Source organism: Micromys minutus (genome assembly GCF_963924665.1).
Source record: "Micromys minutus genome assembly, chromosome: 2".
NCBI lineage: Eukaryota > Metazoa > Chordata > Mammalia > Rodentia > Muridae > Micromys > Micromys minutus.
In genome coordinates this window covers 22,762,016-22,777,982 of record NC_137971.1, presented here as the reverse complement: position 1 = coordinate 22,777,982, position 15,967 = coordinate 22,762,016, and the positions used below count along the sequence as shown (strand labels likewise).

General features: G+C 45.6%; 1 protein-coding gene across 2 annotated transcripts in view; it reads right to left on the bottom strand.

Annotated features, from left to right (window-relative positions):
* Positions 1 to 15,967, bottom strand: part of MYOF (myoferlin) — a 138,685-nt gene that overhangs the window by 38,173 nt on the left and 84,545 nt on the right. For both annotated transcript variants that reach the window (XM_080912654.1, XM_080912655.1), the window contains 8 exons: positions 15,717 to 15,872; positions 13,249 to 13,380; positions 11,514 to 11,677; positions 7,526 to 7,640; positions 5,712 to 5,817; positions 4,461 to 4,606; positions 1,598 to 1,771; positions 441 to 549 (listed from right to left, as the gene is read on the bottom strand). In XM_080912654.1, coding sequence (XP_080768780.1) covers positions 441 to 549; positions 1,598 to 1,771; positions 4,461 to 4,606; positions 5,712 to 5,817; positions 7,526 to 7,640; positions 11,514 to 11,677; positions 13,249 to 13,380; positions 15,717 to 15,872 — 1,102 coding nt within the window. The remainder of the gene's footprint in view (positions 1 to 440; positions 550 to 1,597; positions 1,772 to 4,460; positions 4,607 to 5,711; positions 5,818 to 7,525; positions 7,641 to 11,513; positions 11,678 to 13,248; positions 13,381 to 15,716; positions 15,873 to 15,967) is intronic.

The following is a 15,967-nucleotide window of genomic DNA, read 5'->3' as shown; positions in this document are numbered from 1 at the left end:
ACACACACACACAATTGGAGGGGTAGCAGAGTACTGTGACCAACTGCATGAATTTCAGAACTGTGAATACTTGAATATCTGGTACACTTTAAGTTCTATGGAAACGTATGCCATTATTAATGACATTCTAAAATTCTTGAAGGCTGACATTGAGACCAGGTCTTCCTTAAAGTTTTAGCCTTTTCCCCATAATTTAGATAATAATTTAGGGTTTTTTAAAAAGCCAGAACAAGTGCATTTTAAACAGAAATTAAGACCAGTAATTTGGCCATTCTTCATCTCACGTGATATAGTTCTTTAAATGCATTTTATGATCCTCTTCATGGAGAAACTGGAAGTTATCCTCATCTGTATAGATGTATTACACACTTCACAGTTTGAAGAGTTCTCTAGAGATAAAAGTGACAGGCACAGAATTCACAGCGATGCTTAAAACTTACTGTCGAAATTACAGGAAACGATGGGCGTGTTTGCTCCAAACACAGTGGTGGCACTGTGCTTCTGCTTCTCTGGGCTCTTCTCATCTCCATCCTCTGTGGTGTCTGCACCCTGAAGTAGGAGGAAGTCTCCATCACCATCGTCGTCATAGTCATTGTCATCATTGTCATCATCATCATCATCATCACCATCACCATCATCACCATCATCATCATCATCATCATCATCATCACCATCATCACCATCACCATCATCACCATCATTATCATCACCATCACCATCACCATCATCACCATTATCATCACCATCACCATCATCACCATCATCACCATCATCACCATCACCATCATCATCACCATCATCATCACCATCATCACCATCATCACAATCATCACCATCACCACCATCACCATCATTATCATCACCATCATCACCACCATCACCATCACCATCATCATCATCACCATCATCATCACCATCACCATCATCACCATCATCACCATCACCATCACCATCACCACCATCATCATCACCATCACCATCACCATCATCACCATCATCATCATCACCATCACCATCATCACCACCATCACCATCACCATCATCACCATCATCATCACCATCATCACCATCATCACCATCACCACCATCATCATCACCATCACCATCATCACCATCATCATCATCACCATCACCACCATCATCATCACCATCACCATCACCATCACCATCATCACCATCACCATCATCATCATCACCATCATCATCACCATCACCATCACCATCATCACCATCATCACCATCATCATCATCATCATCATCACCATCACCATCACCATCATCACCATCATCACCATCACCATCATCATCATCACCATCATCATCACCTACACCATCTGTGCCTACAAAATTACTAGATGCTTCCTGAAACCAGGGTCCTGGCAGGCACACTAGAAAAATGCTGGGAGAAAGAGATGAGTCCGTACTGTTGTTTTGAGGACCTCTCATGTGGTAGTGGTTTCTTCCTAAGATGGGAGTCACTGGACACTCAGGGCACTGGGGTTACAGGAACCTCTCTGGACTTGGCTGTGCTTTCTACCTGACACACACACACCTCCTTTTATTACTATCAATCACACCTTAGCTTCCGGTTACTTACAAGAGCACCTTCAAGTTTAAAGATGGCAGCCGCGCCATGTGTCTCTGAAGGAGCCATTTTTCTCCTCCAGCGCCTGCGGCGAAAGGTATCTGAACTGCGCTGTGTCCAGTGGAATTTCCAGCCAATTAACGAAGCATATTCCCAGCCCTCCTGGTCTTCAAGTTCTTCCAGGGCCTGAAACAGAAGTACAGCTCTTAACAATGAACGATAATCTTCCTCATAAGTAGGCCACTTGGTCAACGGACAAACGTTAGTCACGGAAATCCACTCTGTCCAGTACTGGGTGAGGAGTCAGGGATACAGCAAAGACAGAACAGAAGGGTCCCTGGCTTGGGAGACTACCGAAATACCGGGAGGCACCAGGTAACTATGGTAACCATTCAGACACAGGCGGAGTGAGAGTGGGAGGGTTCCTACTGCTCACGAGAACACACAGACGACTATCTGCGTTTTATATATGGGTAGAATGATAACATTCCTTAAGATTTAAGTCCTGTTTATTCTACTACCTACTGATCTTAGCAATGACACAGTAAATCAGCACATGGTTTCCGTGCCAGCCAATCACCGACTCCAGCACTTTTCAGTTAAACATGATTTCCATGTACAGGCTGTTTTCAGGGGTTTATCCGATTCCTTCAACACACCTGTGCTCCTGCACACGACAGAGATTGTCCTCAAGGCTGAGGTATCGCTGAACAAAGAGATAGTGTGGCTTTGCCTCCAAAAATTTATCTAAGTGTCTTACAAGTTTGCCAGATGGAACGAACGGAAAATTCCACTGACTACTGTCAATTAATCTAGAAACAAGAGCTTCCTGTAGGGTTGCGAATCGTGTGTGGCCTTTACTTTTTTCCACTTCACATAAAGATGAAGTACACTTTTCCCGTGATCTTGTATCTTCCTTTGTGATAGTGACGATGGCGCATTTTGTGAGCTCGAGCGTGAGGCAGGTCAGAGAATATGGCTGAGGTCTCAGCAAGGCTCCTGGGTGGGATTGGGGTCTCCGACCAGCGGCTCCAAGTTCTTCCAGAGTCACGTTGGTCGTCATGTGGGGAGGGAAAGGGGAGGGAGTCTAGGAATGTCTCACCCAATCAGGATGAGGCGATGCAGTATTTAAGACTTGTTCACTCTGCCACACCCTGTCCTGGTATCACGCTGCCAAGCAAAGAGGACACCAAGATGATGTCATTCCATTTTTACTCTCTGGAAGCTCAATGATAAGAAAATGTAATTTCATAGCTCTGACGAGAGTTGAGCCTTTAGGGGAATAGGAGGAATTTCTGTTCATACTGGATTCAAAGGTCATCTCTGTTACTTCCTGGAAATATGACCTACAGCAAGTCTATGTCATGGCTATGAACTCCATCTTGGAATGAGCAATGCTCAGACCTTACAGCTTATGCCTGATGTACATGTGTGTCAAGAGTTTACATGATATGTACAACATATTGTTCATTATTAATTTCATATTATTAGTCCGCTTAACTTACTATGTCATTTAAAGCCTTGTAATGCCCTAATTAGATTAGGGTGTGGATAGTTTTATGTTAACTAGATACATGCTAGAGTCATTTGGGAAAAGGGAACCTCAAAATAATGTCTCCCCTCGGCTGGCCTATGGGCGAGCCATGAGAAGCATGAATACCTGGAGGGTACTTGTGGTTAAGGATTGATGTGGGAGGTACCAGGTTACTGTGGATGGTGCCACCTCTGGGCAGGTGGTTCTGGCGATAAGAAAGGAGCTTGAGCAAGCCATGAGGAGCAAGTTAGCAAGCAGCATTCCTTCCCGGCTTCTGCACCACCTCCTGCTTCCAGGTTCCCGCCTTGAGTCCCTGCTCTGACTTCCTTCATGGTGGACTGTGATCAGGACCTGTAAGCTGACACGTTAACCCTTTCTCCCCAGGCTGTTTTTGACCATAGTTTGTAGATTGTCCTGAAGCTGTTTGTATTTTAATGTTAATTCCTCTTCCCGAAGAAGGGTTGCCCAGTCACTTACTCAAGAGGACTTCATCTGAACCTTCCCATTTTAATTAGTAAAGTAAAGGAAAGCCAGTGACTGGGCAGGGCGGGGGAGATGAAGGGGGAAGAGAGGTCTGAGGAGGTCAGAGAACCGGAGCGGAGCGGTCATGGCAAGATGGAGGTTCCCAAGGACCAGCTGGACCCTGGTGATATTGATTGGCATTAAATAGCTATGAACATTAAGGATTTTATAAGTCTAGTATCTCATATAGAAAGGCAGTTTGTATCTTTGTCCATTTGGTGTAATCTTGTTGTGTAGAGGGTTTGTGGATTGAGAGTTGAATATATAAACCTGTATAAAAAGCTATTGGGCTGTAGAGTTGTGTTTGTGGGACTTTGGGGAGAACAGGTGGTAGTAAACCACCAAGAGAAGGGAGTTTCGGGGACAAGTTGGGCTGTGAGGGCAGCTCAGACCGGGTGCCAGAAGTACGCAAGGCTTTGAACTAAAAAGATAAACCTATTTTATTTATATTTTTTAATATTTACTGCAACAATAGTTAGTTATAAGCCTTGCTCCCAGGGGTTGAATTCTGCATCTTTTTCCAGGTTCTGCCAGCATAATCCCCGGGGTCCTTTTCTATCTTTCTAGATGCCTCATCCTCCAGGCTGCCTCAGCATGTTCTGGAGGGATGCTGGGAACACAGATTACTGCTCTCATCCCCAAAGTTGCTCAATAGAGGCCTAAGTGGGGGGACTTCTAACATTCCCAGGTACATTTCCAGAGCCCAGGATCAGATCCTTGATTTGTAAATGGCTCTGCGGAAACAGCCCTGTAGCTGGAACTCTGCACAGTGTGGCAGGCAGAGCACCAGGTCCAGCTCCTTCCTACCGCCCCTCTTACCCTTGCAGTACTGGAAGCCGTCTGTGTCAAATCTTTCCTGCGTTTTCGAACCAGTCTCCGCCGTCTGTGGGTGTGATACATTTTCTCTGCTGGGACCCAGGATTTGGGTTTATTATCAGGAGGTATGGTGATTCCATATTCCCAGCCTGCAACAGAGTTTGAGAGCAGTCACCCAAAAGAGATGTGTCTGTGTGATCAGCACGTAACTTGCTAAGAAAGCACGTAGCTTCCTGTCTCTGCTCATCGATGTTCACTGCTACTGTGACTGTTACAGACAGGGCTGAGCACGTCTAATCTGAAAACACAAAGTATGCCATGCTGAAAATTTTGGGACCCATAATGCCACAAATGTAGAAGTATGCATGTATGTCTGTATGTATGTATGTCTGTATGTATGTATGTCTGTATGCATATGTGTGTGTCCAAATATTCCAATATCTGAACATTTTTCAAACCAAAAAACCACTTCTTCTGGACCCCAGCATTTTGACTAAGAGGTACTCAACCTGTCTGTGCTTTGGGAATTGAACCCAGGTCCCTGAGAATACCAGGTAAGCACTCTGTCTTCGAGCTCTATCCCCAGCCCTTCGGTAATGTCTCCTTGTTTCCTGGAAGCTGCTAAACCAACTTGTGTTCCATCGTGACCACCTTTTAACAACTATGAGGTCGATGCACAGCTATTACCCAGTAACTGCCATTATGTATTATGTATGCTGTAATCTGGCCTGTGCCTCCCAGACGATTCAACATCTATTTGGACTGTGCTGTGTCAGCCCCACTCTGATCACGTGATAGCTCCAGGTAAGTTCATTTGCTCTGACTGTCTGTAGAGAAAGGTGAACACTACTGTACCCAGAAGCAACGCTGGTCCCACGATGGGCAGTGGGGTGACAGACATTTTGCCATTCTCCTACCCAAGTTCTAAGGCCTCCAAGGTTGATTATCTCATGTAGATTATGAAGTAGTTAGGAAAGAGAAAATCCAAGCTTTGGATCTCTCCTATATTCCTACTCTGGATTTCTAAGTATCCCCAAAGTCCAGCTGGCTGGCCCTATCACCCCCATTTTCTACTGCTAACATTTCCTCACCCAGCATCTGTCCATCTGTTTGTTTGAGTCAGATACTCATTGGAATAGGTACAATTACACCACGTGACCAGGTGGAGCAGGGTCTTTCCTCCCACGGAACCTTTGCTCTGGTTAACCGAGGCCTTTCTATAGACTCGGGCTCAGGCCAGCGGATGCACGTTACCTTTCTCATCCACCGCTCGGTTTATGTCGTACATCCAGGCGTCATCTTCCCACTCCCAACCTGGAGGGCAAGTCATCTCACTGGGTGATGCTGCCTTATCTCCATTCTAAGAGGCAGACAGACAGATGCAGATGAGATCCAAAGGCGAGGGAAGTTTCCTTATATGTAGCTAAACAATCTGCATGCCTTTATACATTTTTGAGATCAATTTTATTCAGAAGACCTCTGATTTTTACTTACATACAAATGCTACATTAAAATCACTTCTCCCCAGTACTGTTTTTACCATTAGAGAATAGCATTAAGTTGAACCACGTGAAATTCTTGGTTTTGTAAGCCAAAATGGCCAAACATTAGCAATTTCATACGGCCTCGTTTAATACTCTTAGAAGGTGCCATTTATCTTTATGTGAGTTTATTTAAGGAAAACAAAACCAGAGACCAGCTGAAGTGTTAAGATACATGTGATGTTGAGAAAATGCTACTGGAGGTGATCATGTGACGCTGTAGTGGGACAGGATGAAAACACAGTCCCCTCGACGTGATGAAAACAACATTTCCTCTTGTGCTGCTGCTGCTGGGAGTGTGTCACTTCCCTGCAAAGCCATTCGGCAAGATTCTCACGGCGCCGTTCTGCATTTAGAATCTGGCACACGGCCCCAAGGATATTTTTCTGGACATAAGCTTTCATTAATTGTGTAAAAATGTTGTTTACATTTTAAATTTAGACATTTGCTGTCTAAAGATTCACCATCACATCTCTTACAAACACGAAAGACGAACCTAAACAAAGAAACTCACCCCAAACCCCAAATGACTATGAGATAAACAGGGAAATGACAACGGGGCTTATAACCAAGTTCACAGTTCTGTATTTATGGTTATCAAAAGATGACCTGGGGCTGGGAAGATGGCTTAGTTAATAATTTCTTTGGAAGCCCAGCATGCGTGTAAAGAGTGAAATTACATGTCTGTAGCCTGCTGCTGGGGAGGAGGAGATGGGAAGATCCCAGAAGACACCAACTCTGTGAGTGGGGGGCCCAGCTTCACTAAAAAACCCTGTCTCAAAAAGAGGGGAGGGGTGGTGAAGGAAGATAGGCATGTTGACCTTGTCTCTACATGCATGTGCACACCCAGGTGCTCAAACATATCACCATGTGAAAATGCACCCTATAGAGATGTATGTACAACGTGCTTTCTAGTTAGAAGAGGAAACAATACACATGTATGAACAGAAACCGGCGGCCGTGGTTCCCCTGCCTGGGGGGAAGTAGCTAGTTCTCATTTCCTTAAATGCCATTTGGGTTTATCTTTCAAGTGTTTCTAAAGATGTATTCACAAATTTTCATTTTGATTTGGAAAGCCGGTGCATACGAGGCTACAGGAGGATATTGCATGCGTGCAGCTGCAGTACAGGTGTTTGTGAGCACCGGTTTGGGTGCCGGGAACTGAATTTCGGTCCCTTGCAGGACATCAGGCACTCTAACTGCTGAGCCATTTCTTCAGCTCCATTAAAAAAAAATTGTGTGTGTATGTGTGTTTGCCTGTGCATTTTTTTAAAGTGAGCATTTCATTTGTCACGATTTTAAAAACCACTTAGATAATAAATTTTTACCTATAAAACATGTACAACTCAAACCCAGTCAGAGGACTAGGTTTTTACTGGATCTAAGCAGTGACCGTGCGCTTGCGCGGCTTCAGCTGTACATGGGACATTATTTGGAACAGGGGCTGTCACGGGAGAGAGGACGGAACACGCCCCATGATGCACAGCGACTGGACCGGAGGGTCCGTCTTGAAGGCAAACGACTCACCGCATCGGTGTATGTGTCCTCTGCCTTCTTCCACTCGCCCCCGGGATAGCGACTCTCGTTCTCGTAGACTTCATCAGTGAACTCTGTGTGACCTGCGTCTGCCTCAGTCAGGAGGCTGTGGGCGCGAGCGAGGGCTCCTGTTACCGAGGGGAATGGAAACGGGACCAGCAGCCCTGGCCGCTTGGAAGGACACCGGTTCCCTTCTTGCTTGAACCCTTTCTTTTTCCCATTCCAAAGTTGGCTTTGAACTAAAAGCTTTTGACATGCGTTAGGAGAAGGGGGTGCTGGTCGGGCAGTGAGACCTAAATTATAGAGGACTCGTCACATTGGCAAGGCTGCTTCTTCCGTGTAATTAGGATGGAGCCAGGAAAACCGTGCTGTAAGCGCTTCCTTCAGGGACCGAGAGAGTGTCTTCCACACTTCTCCTATAGTGTAGGCTCTCCAGCATTTTCTCGGTAAAACCCTTGGCTGGCAGTTCAAAGAGTAAGGGAATGCTCCTCTACGGCCTCTCTATTTTAACAAATGGAGTGGAGGCATGCTTGGGGCTGTGTGGAAATGCCTGCCCATGGATTGCTTGTTCTACGAGACATAAACTGATGGTTTCTAAGTACACAGCCAAACTGGTTCATTTTAGACTCCAGGCCCTTTTGGGACCTTAAGTACTCTTTAAGACTCTCCTTTGAGTTGCCAGTTTTTGCTTGGATTTAGAGCAACTTCAAAAACCCACAGTTGGAGCACAGAGGTTCCAACCTTGTCTTAAGTTTTCTGCCAGGGACCCTCAAATGAAACACTGGAGGGGTATCCAAAAAGCAAATGGCCCCGACCATTTGTATAAACTGAATTCATCCATCACTCCTCTGCACCCCAAAGGAGACTAAACGCTTTGGCAGCTGCCTCTGGCATCCCAGCCTTATGTTTTCCCAGTCACAGTTCTCTCTACCTTTCCCCTATCCTCTACCTTTCTTCTGTCCAACACCCGACCCCCCCCCCAAACCCCCACACGCACACACCAATCCCCACAACTCCAAACGAATCAAACAGTCCTACACCAGAAGCAAGGATGTGTGGGCACTGGCTCAGCAGAAGAGCACGCTTATTTCCTTTCCACTGTAAGGCCCTTGCAGTGACTTCAAAGACCAAGCTCTAATCAGAGACCTTACAGTGTTAAGTCCCCAAGCGTGCCATACAAGGTGACCAGAAGAGGGAGCTCTGGGACGAATGCTGCCAACAACAGTTCTATTTACTTACTGATGGTTAATTGATTGGGACTCACTAAGCAGAGGATGAATCCCTGATTCTCTGAGTGCTGGGAATCCGGGTGTAGGATGGGAGCTCAAACCTAGGATTTTACACATTCCTGGCAGGCATTCAACCTGCTGAACTATGTTCCTAACCCTGCTGGCAATATTTAGAAATCTGGGATCCTGCAGACTCCAGGAGAAGCATTTAGCTTTCCATTTTTCTACTGTTTTATTTGGGGCAGCATTGAGACTCATACCCAGCAAACACGCGAGCGAGGCAAGCAATGAGATATATTACCTCCAGTACACATTTCTTTTTAATAACAACTTTTGAGACGTAATTCACACGCCACACAGTTCATCTTTTGACATGTACTTCCTACGGTTTCTTAGAGATGGACAGGCAATGCTGACTGAGTGTTGGTTTGCGTGGCCTGTCGTTTGCAGGGACCTGTGCCTCTGGACAAGTAACTCAATCTCTCTGGGTCCCAGTTTCCTAGTCTGCAAACGGAGATCGCGTTATCTTGCTCGGAGACGGCTCTCCGTGAATTTATTATTGGGGCTCTGCACAGCTCCCCCACTGAGCACTGACCGCCTTTGTGATGAGTTAGCTTCTCCACAGTGCTGCACTGGGAGCGGCCATGAAAGACAGAGACAGCGTGTTTCCATGCCCGTTACAAAAGATCTGGGATGGAAATCCAGCCTTCTCCTCCTCAACACGAGCCCACTGCAAGTGCAAATGTCATCTGGCCCTCTTCACGTCACTCAGTGGGAGGAACATAGTGGACCAGAAGAAAAAAATGTTGACATTCAACTATTTACTCTTGTGGGCAATTCAAGTCTGTTGCCTCTGAACCAGGAGCCATGTGTCCTCTTGCCATAATCCAGGAGATAGTGGACAATGCAGATATCCTTCAAAACTTTCTTCAAGACATAGTTTCTCCATATATTCCTGGCTATCCTGGAACTCACTCTGTAGAGGTTGGCCTCTAACTCAGATCGGCTGACCTCTGCTTCCCAAGTGCTTGGACTGAAGGCATGTGTTACCCCTGCCCAGTTGTCTGCCTGTCAAGGGCTGTGGTTAAGGATGGATAGATGCTATTCAGCACACTGCCTAATAGTGCCTGGTCCCAAGAAATTCCTTCTCCCAAAAGTCTGGCATTTAGACGAAAGCCATCGTTCCTTCAGGGACTTAAGAAAATGGTCCCTATTTGCTAAAAAGAGTGATTGTTCTTTGCTCTGGCAAAAGGGATCATGACTCATCTATTAACATATGTAACAGATGAAGCTTCTGGGTATGGCAGAGGAGAAGGTTTATTGTAGATACGAGAGAGAACACAGATAGAGGCTCCTGAATGATCCAGACTAAACCAGGTTGTGAGAGGAGGGGTTAAGGGCAGAGCATGAGAAAAGGGGAGGGGGAGGGAGAAAGGGAGGGAGGGGGAGGGAGGGAGGGGAAGGGCTAAGGGAGGAGCCTTGGATCAAGTGGCCAAAAAAACAAGGGGCAAAAAGACCAGCAGGGACAAAATGGCAGAATTATATAGCAATCAGAGAAGCTGGGGGAAAGGCAGCCCAGCTCTGGGCTGAAGAGTTTAGGGCAGGAACAGGGTATGGAGCCCGGATGACTGAGAACCTAGCAGCCAGAATCCTCCTATGTTAAACAGGTACCTCAGTTAGCTGTTTGTTTGGGGTTTGAGATCTGATACAGAGAACTCGTGTCTGGCTGTGCAGCTATATCTAGATCTAGGTGTAGACAGAGCTGCACTGGGAATTAATCTCTAGCTTTGTTCATGAGAGGCAAGTAGTACCTACCCACTCGTCTCCCTGGCTGCTCTTCTACTTTGTATTTTGAGACTAGGTCCTGCTAAGCTGCTGAGCTTGCTCAGGCAGTTCTCCAGGCAGACTTCAAAAGTGCAGTCTTCCTACTTGAGCCCCTGGGCAGCTGGGGTTTACAGACCTGCACCCTACAGCTCCTTGGGTGGCTCTTATTCTTGTTTTTTGAGACTGATGGTATCCTCCAACTTCCTTTACATTTCTATGGCCGTAGTCCTACTCCGTGGGTAGAATGTTATTACTAAGGATGGTGATGGGGGGGCTGGGGAGACGGTCAGTGGGCGGAACCTCCAGACAGCACTCCAGCCTGTAAGGATGAACTAGATCCCAACAACCCGCTAAAGAGCTGGATGGGGTACAATAATTCTAGCATCCCTAAGGTGAACTGGGAGGCAGAGACCAGAGAATCATCCAGACCTAGCCTGAACACAGGAACAAAATCAGCAGAAACAAAAGACCCCTGTCTCAGCGAGGTGTAAGGTGAGAACTGGCTCTTAAAAGATGTCTTTTGATGTTCACATTTGTGCCATGGCATGCATGCACCTGAACACACTCACACAGACACACACACACACACACACAGGTTCAGACACATGTACACATGTACTGACATACACACATGCAGACATACATGTGTGCTATGGTATGTATACACCTACACAAACACACATATGCATAGATACACAGACACACACATACAGACACAGATACACAAACATATGTACAGACATGCACACATATATACAGACACACATGTGTATATCATGCATGCATCTACACAAACACACACGTAGGTACAAACACACACACAGACAGACACACAGACACACATGTACACACACATGTACACAAACACATGCACCACACATCACACCCCTAAATGAAACAAGGAACACAGAAATTCAAACACTCACCTTCGCTCAGGGTCAACCACCCAGTCTCCTTCCCACTCCCAGCCTTTGGGAGGTAAAAAGAATTCTCTTTTGAGTTTTATTTTTCCCGTGACATCAGAGAATTTATGGCGTCCCACCAGTCCAGAGGTGCCCCACTTCCCAAACATGAGGGCTTGGTTTTCATACTGTTAAAACAGACACAGTTGGAGAATCACTGTCAGAGATCAAGAAAACAAGCCGGCCCTAAAATCCAGGTCTGTCCAGGTCTGAGGCCAGAAAATCACAGAAAGAAAGAAAAAAAGCTATATGCCTGTAAAAATATAGACCTAAACTCGGGGCCTGCGAGTGGTTAACCGACTTTGGGTGAGTTGCGCATCTTCCTAAGATTCAGTTTGCTCATCTGTAAACTGGGCACAGCATGTTCCTTACACTTACTCTAGAATCTATGTGTGTAAATGGTTGTGTGTTCTGCAAACGGTGATGCATCTTGTGGGTTGGGTCCATTATTTGAATGACATTAAACAGGAAAATGTCATCGGAAAAATCCACAACAATCCTCACGTGTGCGCATTTTGTAAAGTTTACCTGTAAGTTCACTGCTGAGGTCTGGGCACATTTCTCTGTGGCAATAGTTAATTGGTGGTGTTACTGCCTCAGACAGAACACAAGGAATACATAAGAAATATGATTCTTCTACGGGGCCTTACAGGCTCTGAGTCTCTTCTGGACTATGGTAGGTTGAACAAGAACTTTCTGGAAAGCAATGGATGACTCTGATTTGCAACATGTTTGTTTCTAAGTTAAGCAAAGTTGTTACAATTATCTATGTGTGCAAGCCCAGACAATTTTTGGTAGTGGGTTCTTTTCTTTGATTATGTGGGTCCCAAGGATTGATCTGGGGTAACCAGCTTCCGCTACAAGCACATGTAACCACTGAGCTGTCTTACCTCCCTGGCCGTTTCCTTCTAACTTAGAATTTATAAACCCAGGATGGTCTTATCTCTATGTTCACAATTATGGGAAGAGGTGAGACTTCCCTGGGTGATGGGTGACCCTCCCTGTTTGGTCCCAAACTCATAAGTCTATTTATGGAATGTTGATGCTACTGAGAACATGAATTGCCCAAGGGGTAACTAAATTTTTGCCTACAAGGACGTAGTAGTAGAGAGTCTCAGATGCTGCTCTGCGCCTGGAAGGGAGGTATTCCTAAATGGTTATCAGAAGGATCCAGGACACCAAGATGTGCACAGCAAGGATACAGAACAGAGGAGCAAGGTCTTCTTGTCCATTCTGTTTGGAGACCAGCAGGACACCAGTAAGATCCAAGCCCAGGCCTCAGCCTGGACAACAGTGCTTCACTAGGAGTGGAGGTGGTGACCTTCAGTCTGGGGTGTATGGTATTGAGTTAGTCACACTAGGACAGGGTAATAGGAGGTATTCATGGACAGGCGTGTCCTATGTTGGCAACAGTACGAACAACTGATACTGGTTCTAGTGCCACAAGCTGGCCATTTTCAAGGCCACCAACTGGTAGCTGGTCACCTCTTTGAATATTCACACAAAGGGGATAGCCACTCTGGAGTGTTCTACCTCAGATAACCCTCAGGTGGGGGAGGGGGATGGGAGAGGAGGGGACGGGGACGTATGCCTCTTCTCATCTGTCAGACTAAGGTTCTTCTGCAGGCATCTCAGGAGGTTGTGATGACAGCTATAGGCAGGTAAAAAGAGAAGACGACAGGTCTGTCACCAAAGGTACCATTTCAGCAAAGACGGTGAATGTGCCTTCAGCGAAGCTGTTGAACTTCTTTTCCACAGCGCTTAAACCCAACCAGATGTTCACTCGTAATTCCACAGGCACCTTGGGCCCATTGGGTTTTTCTTGCGGGTACTGTGGATGAACAATAGCATCTTAGGTGAGGGCGTGGGACAGACACCGTGAACTGTAACGTTCGCTGTGACATGCGCAACCTCTACCCTTTGCGGCCCCAGAGTTTGTATTTGCTTCGGTTAGAAGTGGCAGATGACCTTACAGCAAAGACTGAAATAGCAGCTAAAGCGGAAAGCTCCGTGCAGCCCTTTAGACTTCCTGACCTCTCCCAGCTTGCTAGGTCACTTCTATCCTCAGAAGCATCGTTTTCTTCACCGACAAACTGTCTCTAGTTCAGTCAGTTAGCCCATCATCAAAGTGGGAGTCATAGATTCCTGCCTGTCCCGGAGACCATTTCAGGAGGTCTCCGAGAGAAGACTTCTTCCAAAAGCATTAGCGTGAGATTTTCTTTGTTAGGTTGACATTTGCACATACGTGACAGTGACATCCCACTGCCCCCATGGTAGTAAGAGCACTTCATTGTCAAGTACAGAAGATGAAATGCTTTTGACTTAAACAAACAAACTAACTAAAGAACTAAAGAAATTATACTGGATTTAAAAAACCCAGTATAGACTACTAGTTTTGTTAAACCCCCACCCTTGGGTGTGTGGCTTCTTAATAATTGGTGTGCTAAAAGGGAAAGTTCTCACAGGTCACCTCACACATTAGCATATGACATTAGCTCTGCTACAAATTGACAAAGTGTGTGTGTGTGTGTGTGTGTGTGTGTGTGTGTGTGTGTGTGTGTTTATGTTTAAGACAAAGTCTCCTGTATCCTGTGTTTGTTTTCCATTGCAACAAATACTTGGGGCTAGAAGTATTATATATATAATACTTATATAAACAACAGCACTTTGTAGTCTTAAATGTTTTTAATGTTACAAAGACATACCCAGAAAAAAAAAATTAGTGACCTAAAAGGCCTCAAAAACTAGATGGTGAGGATTAACACGGTCAGTAAATACATAGCTCGTTAAAAGCATTTTTTTTTTCTGTTCACTAGATTCTAAAACCTAACATGAAATACAGCCCTCTGTCCTCGCTGGCTTCCTGTGAAGCTTCATTTGCTAACAAACTATTGACAGCACCTACAACTGTGGTTCTGAGTCAGACTCGCTCTGCAGACCGCTGGAAAGAAGATGACCTTATAGCCTGGATAAAGAGCAGTGCTAACACAGTAGAAGCCAAGGCAGCTCCTGGTTTTCGAGAACACACTGCCTTGACTCAACCTTTTCTCTTCTTAAAATTTGTTACTTCTATCTGAAATCCAGGGCCAGAAGCACTTAAAGGAGTCGATGACAAAAATATTCAGAACTAGCATGGCGCTGTGGTGCATGCCTTTAATCCCAGCGCTTGGGAGACACAGGCAGCTAGATTTCTGTGAGTTCCTGTTTAACCTGATCTACATAATGAGATTGTGTCTCCAAAAACAAACAAACAAACAAACAAACAAACAAACAAACAAACAACAACCCCAATCATTGATGATGATGATAAAAATGTTCAAAACTTCTGCATAAAGTAGCAATTATCAAAACTTTCCTATATTAAAGAGCCTTCTGTTTGGGATGGCTGAAAATGGCTGTCGACGTAACAGCATCTGAACCAACTAGAAGTCAAGATGCTAGGCATTTCTGTGAGGCATTTTCTTGATCGGAGTACTTGCAGTGTAAACCTCTCTTGAATGCGGGCAGGAGACAGAAGAAAGGTTTTCTCCGTTTGCCTGCTTGCTTTCACTCTTGCTGCCAAGTTCATCAACTCTGTTGCTGCTACTGCTGCATTATTTCCCTAATATTAGGGAATATTGTCAGTGGAAACTGAAGACCAATGGTCTCTAGGAATCCTCTGAGCCATCAGCGTCAAACTGAAAATGGCCAGCATCCAGCCTCACAGACTAATAAATTCCTTGGCCTTTCTGCCTGAGTCAGCCATTGTTGAACCACTCAGACCCTATCATATAAACCAGTCTAATAAACGCCCACTTAATGTGTCTTTATTCCACCAGTCTGTTCTTCTAGAGAACCTTGAACCGCAACTGGCTATGCCACCCCTCCCCACTAGTATCCGTGGAAGAGATGCATTGCTTATATGAGACATTGAGAGTAGAAAGTTCGTGACAATGGCAAATGGCAATGTCACATTACTATTAGTGTCAGGGACATCTAGAAAGCTGTCTGTGGCTGAATGCCAGCCACCCTCACGTCACTATAGAAATCACAGTTCCAGAAGAAGAGGCCAGACAGGTTCGAATTGATCTTACACATCTTAGCTATACAACAGATAGACCATTACCAGGCAAGCCCTCCCTCAGAAGAGAATGTGCCTGTCTTTCCCGGGACGTAGTGAAGACATACCTTCATGAGGATGGTTTGGGTTTTCCCACAGTATTTTCCAGAGGCGTTCCCGCCACTGGTGGAGTATAAGACTTGGTGGGCAGGAATTCGGGCATAAGCCAGTCTTTTCTCTCCGCGGATCATCCAGATGATGATATCGGGCATACTGTTCTGAGGCTGGGCAGTGTGTCGGATGGGAAAGAAAGCAAACACAGTGTGTCTACAGGTGGAGAAACGGTGCTAGGCTAGACACTAGGGGCTGTGGTCAGGAC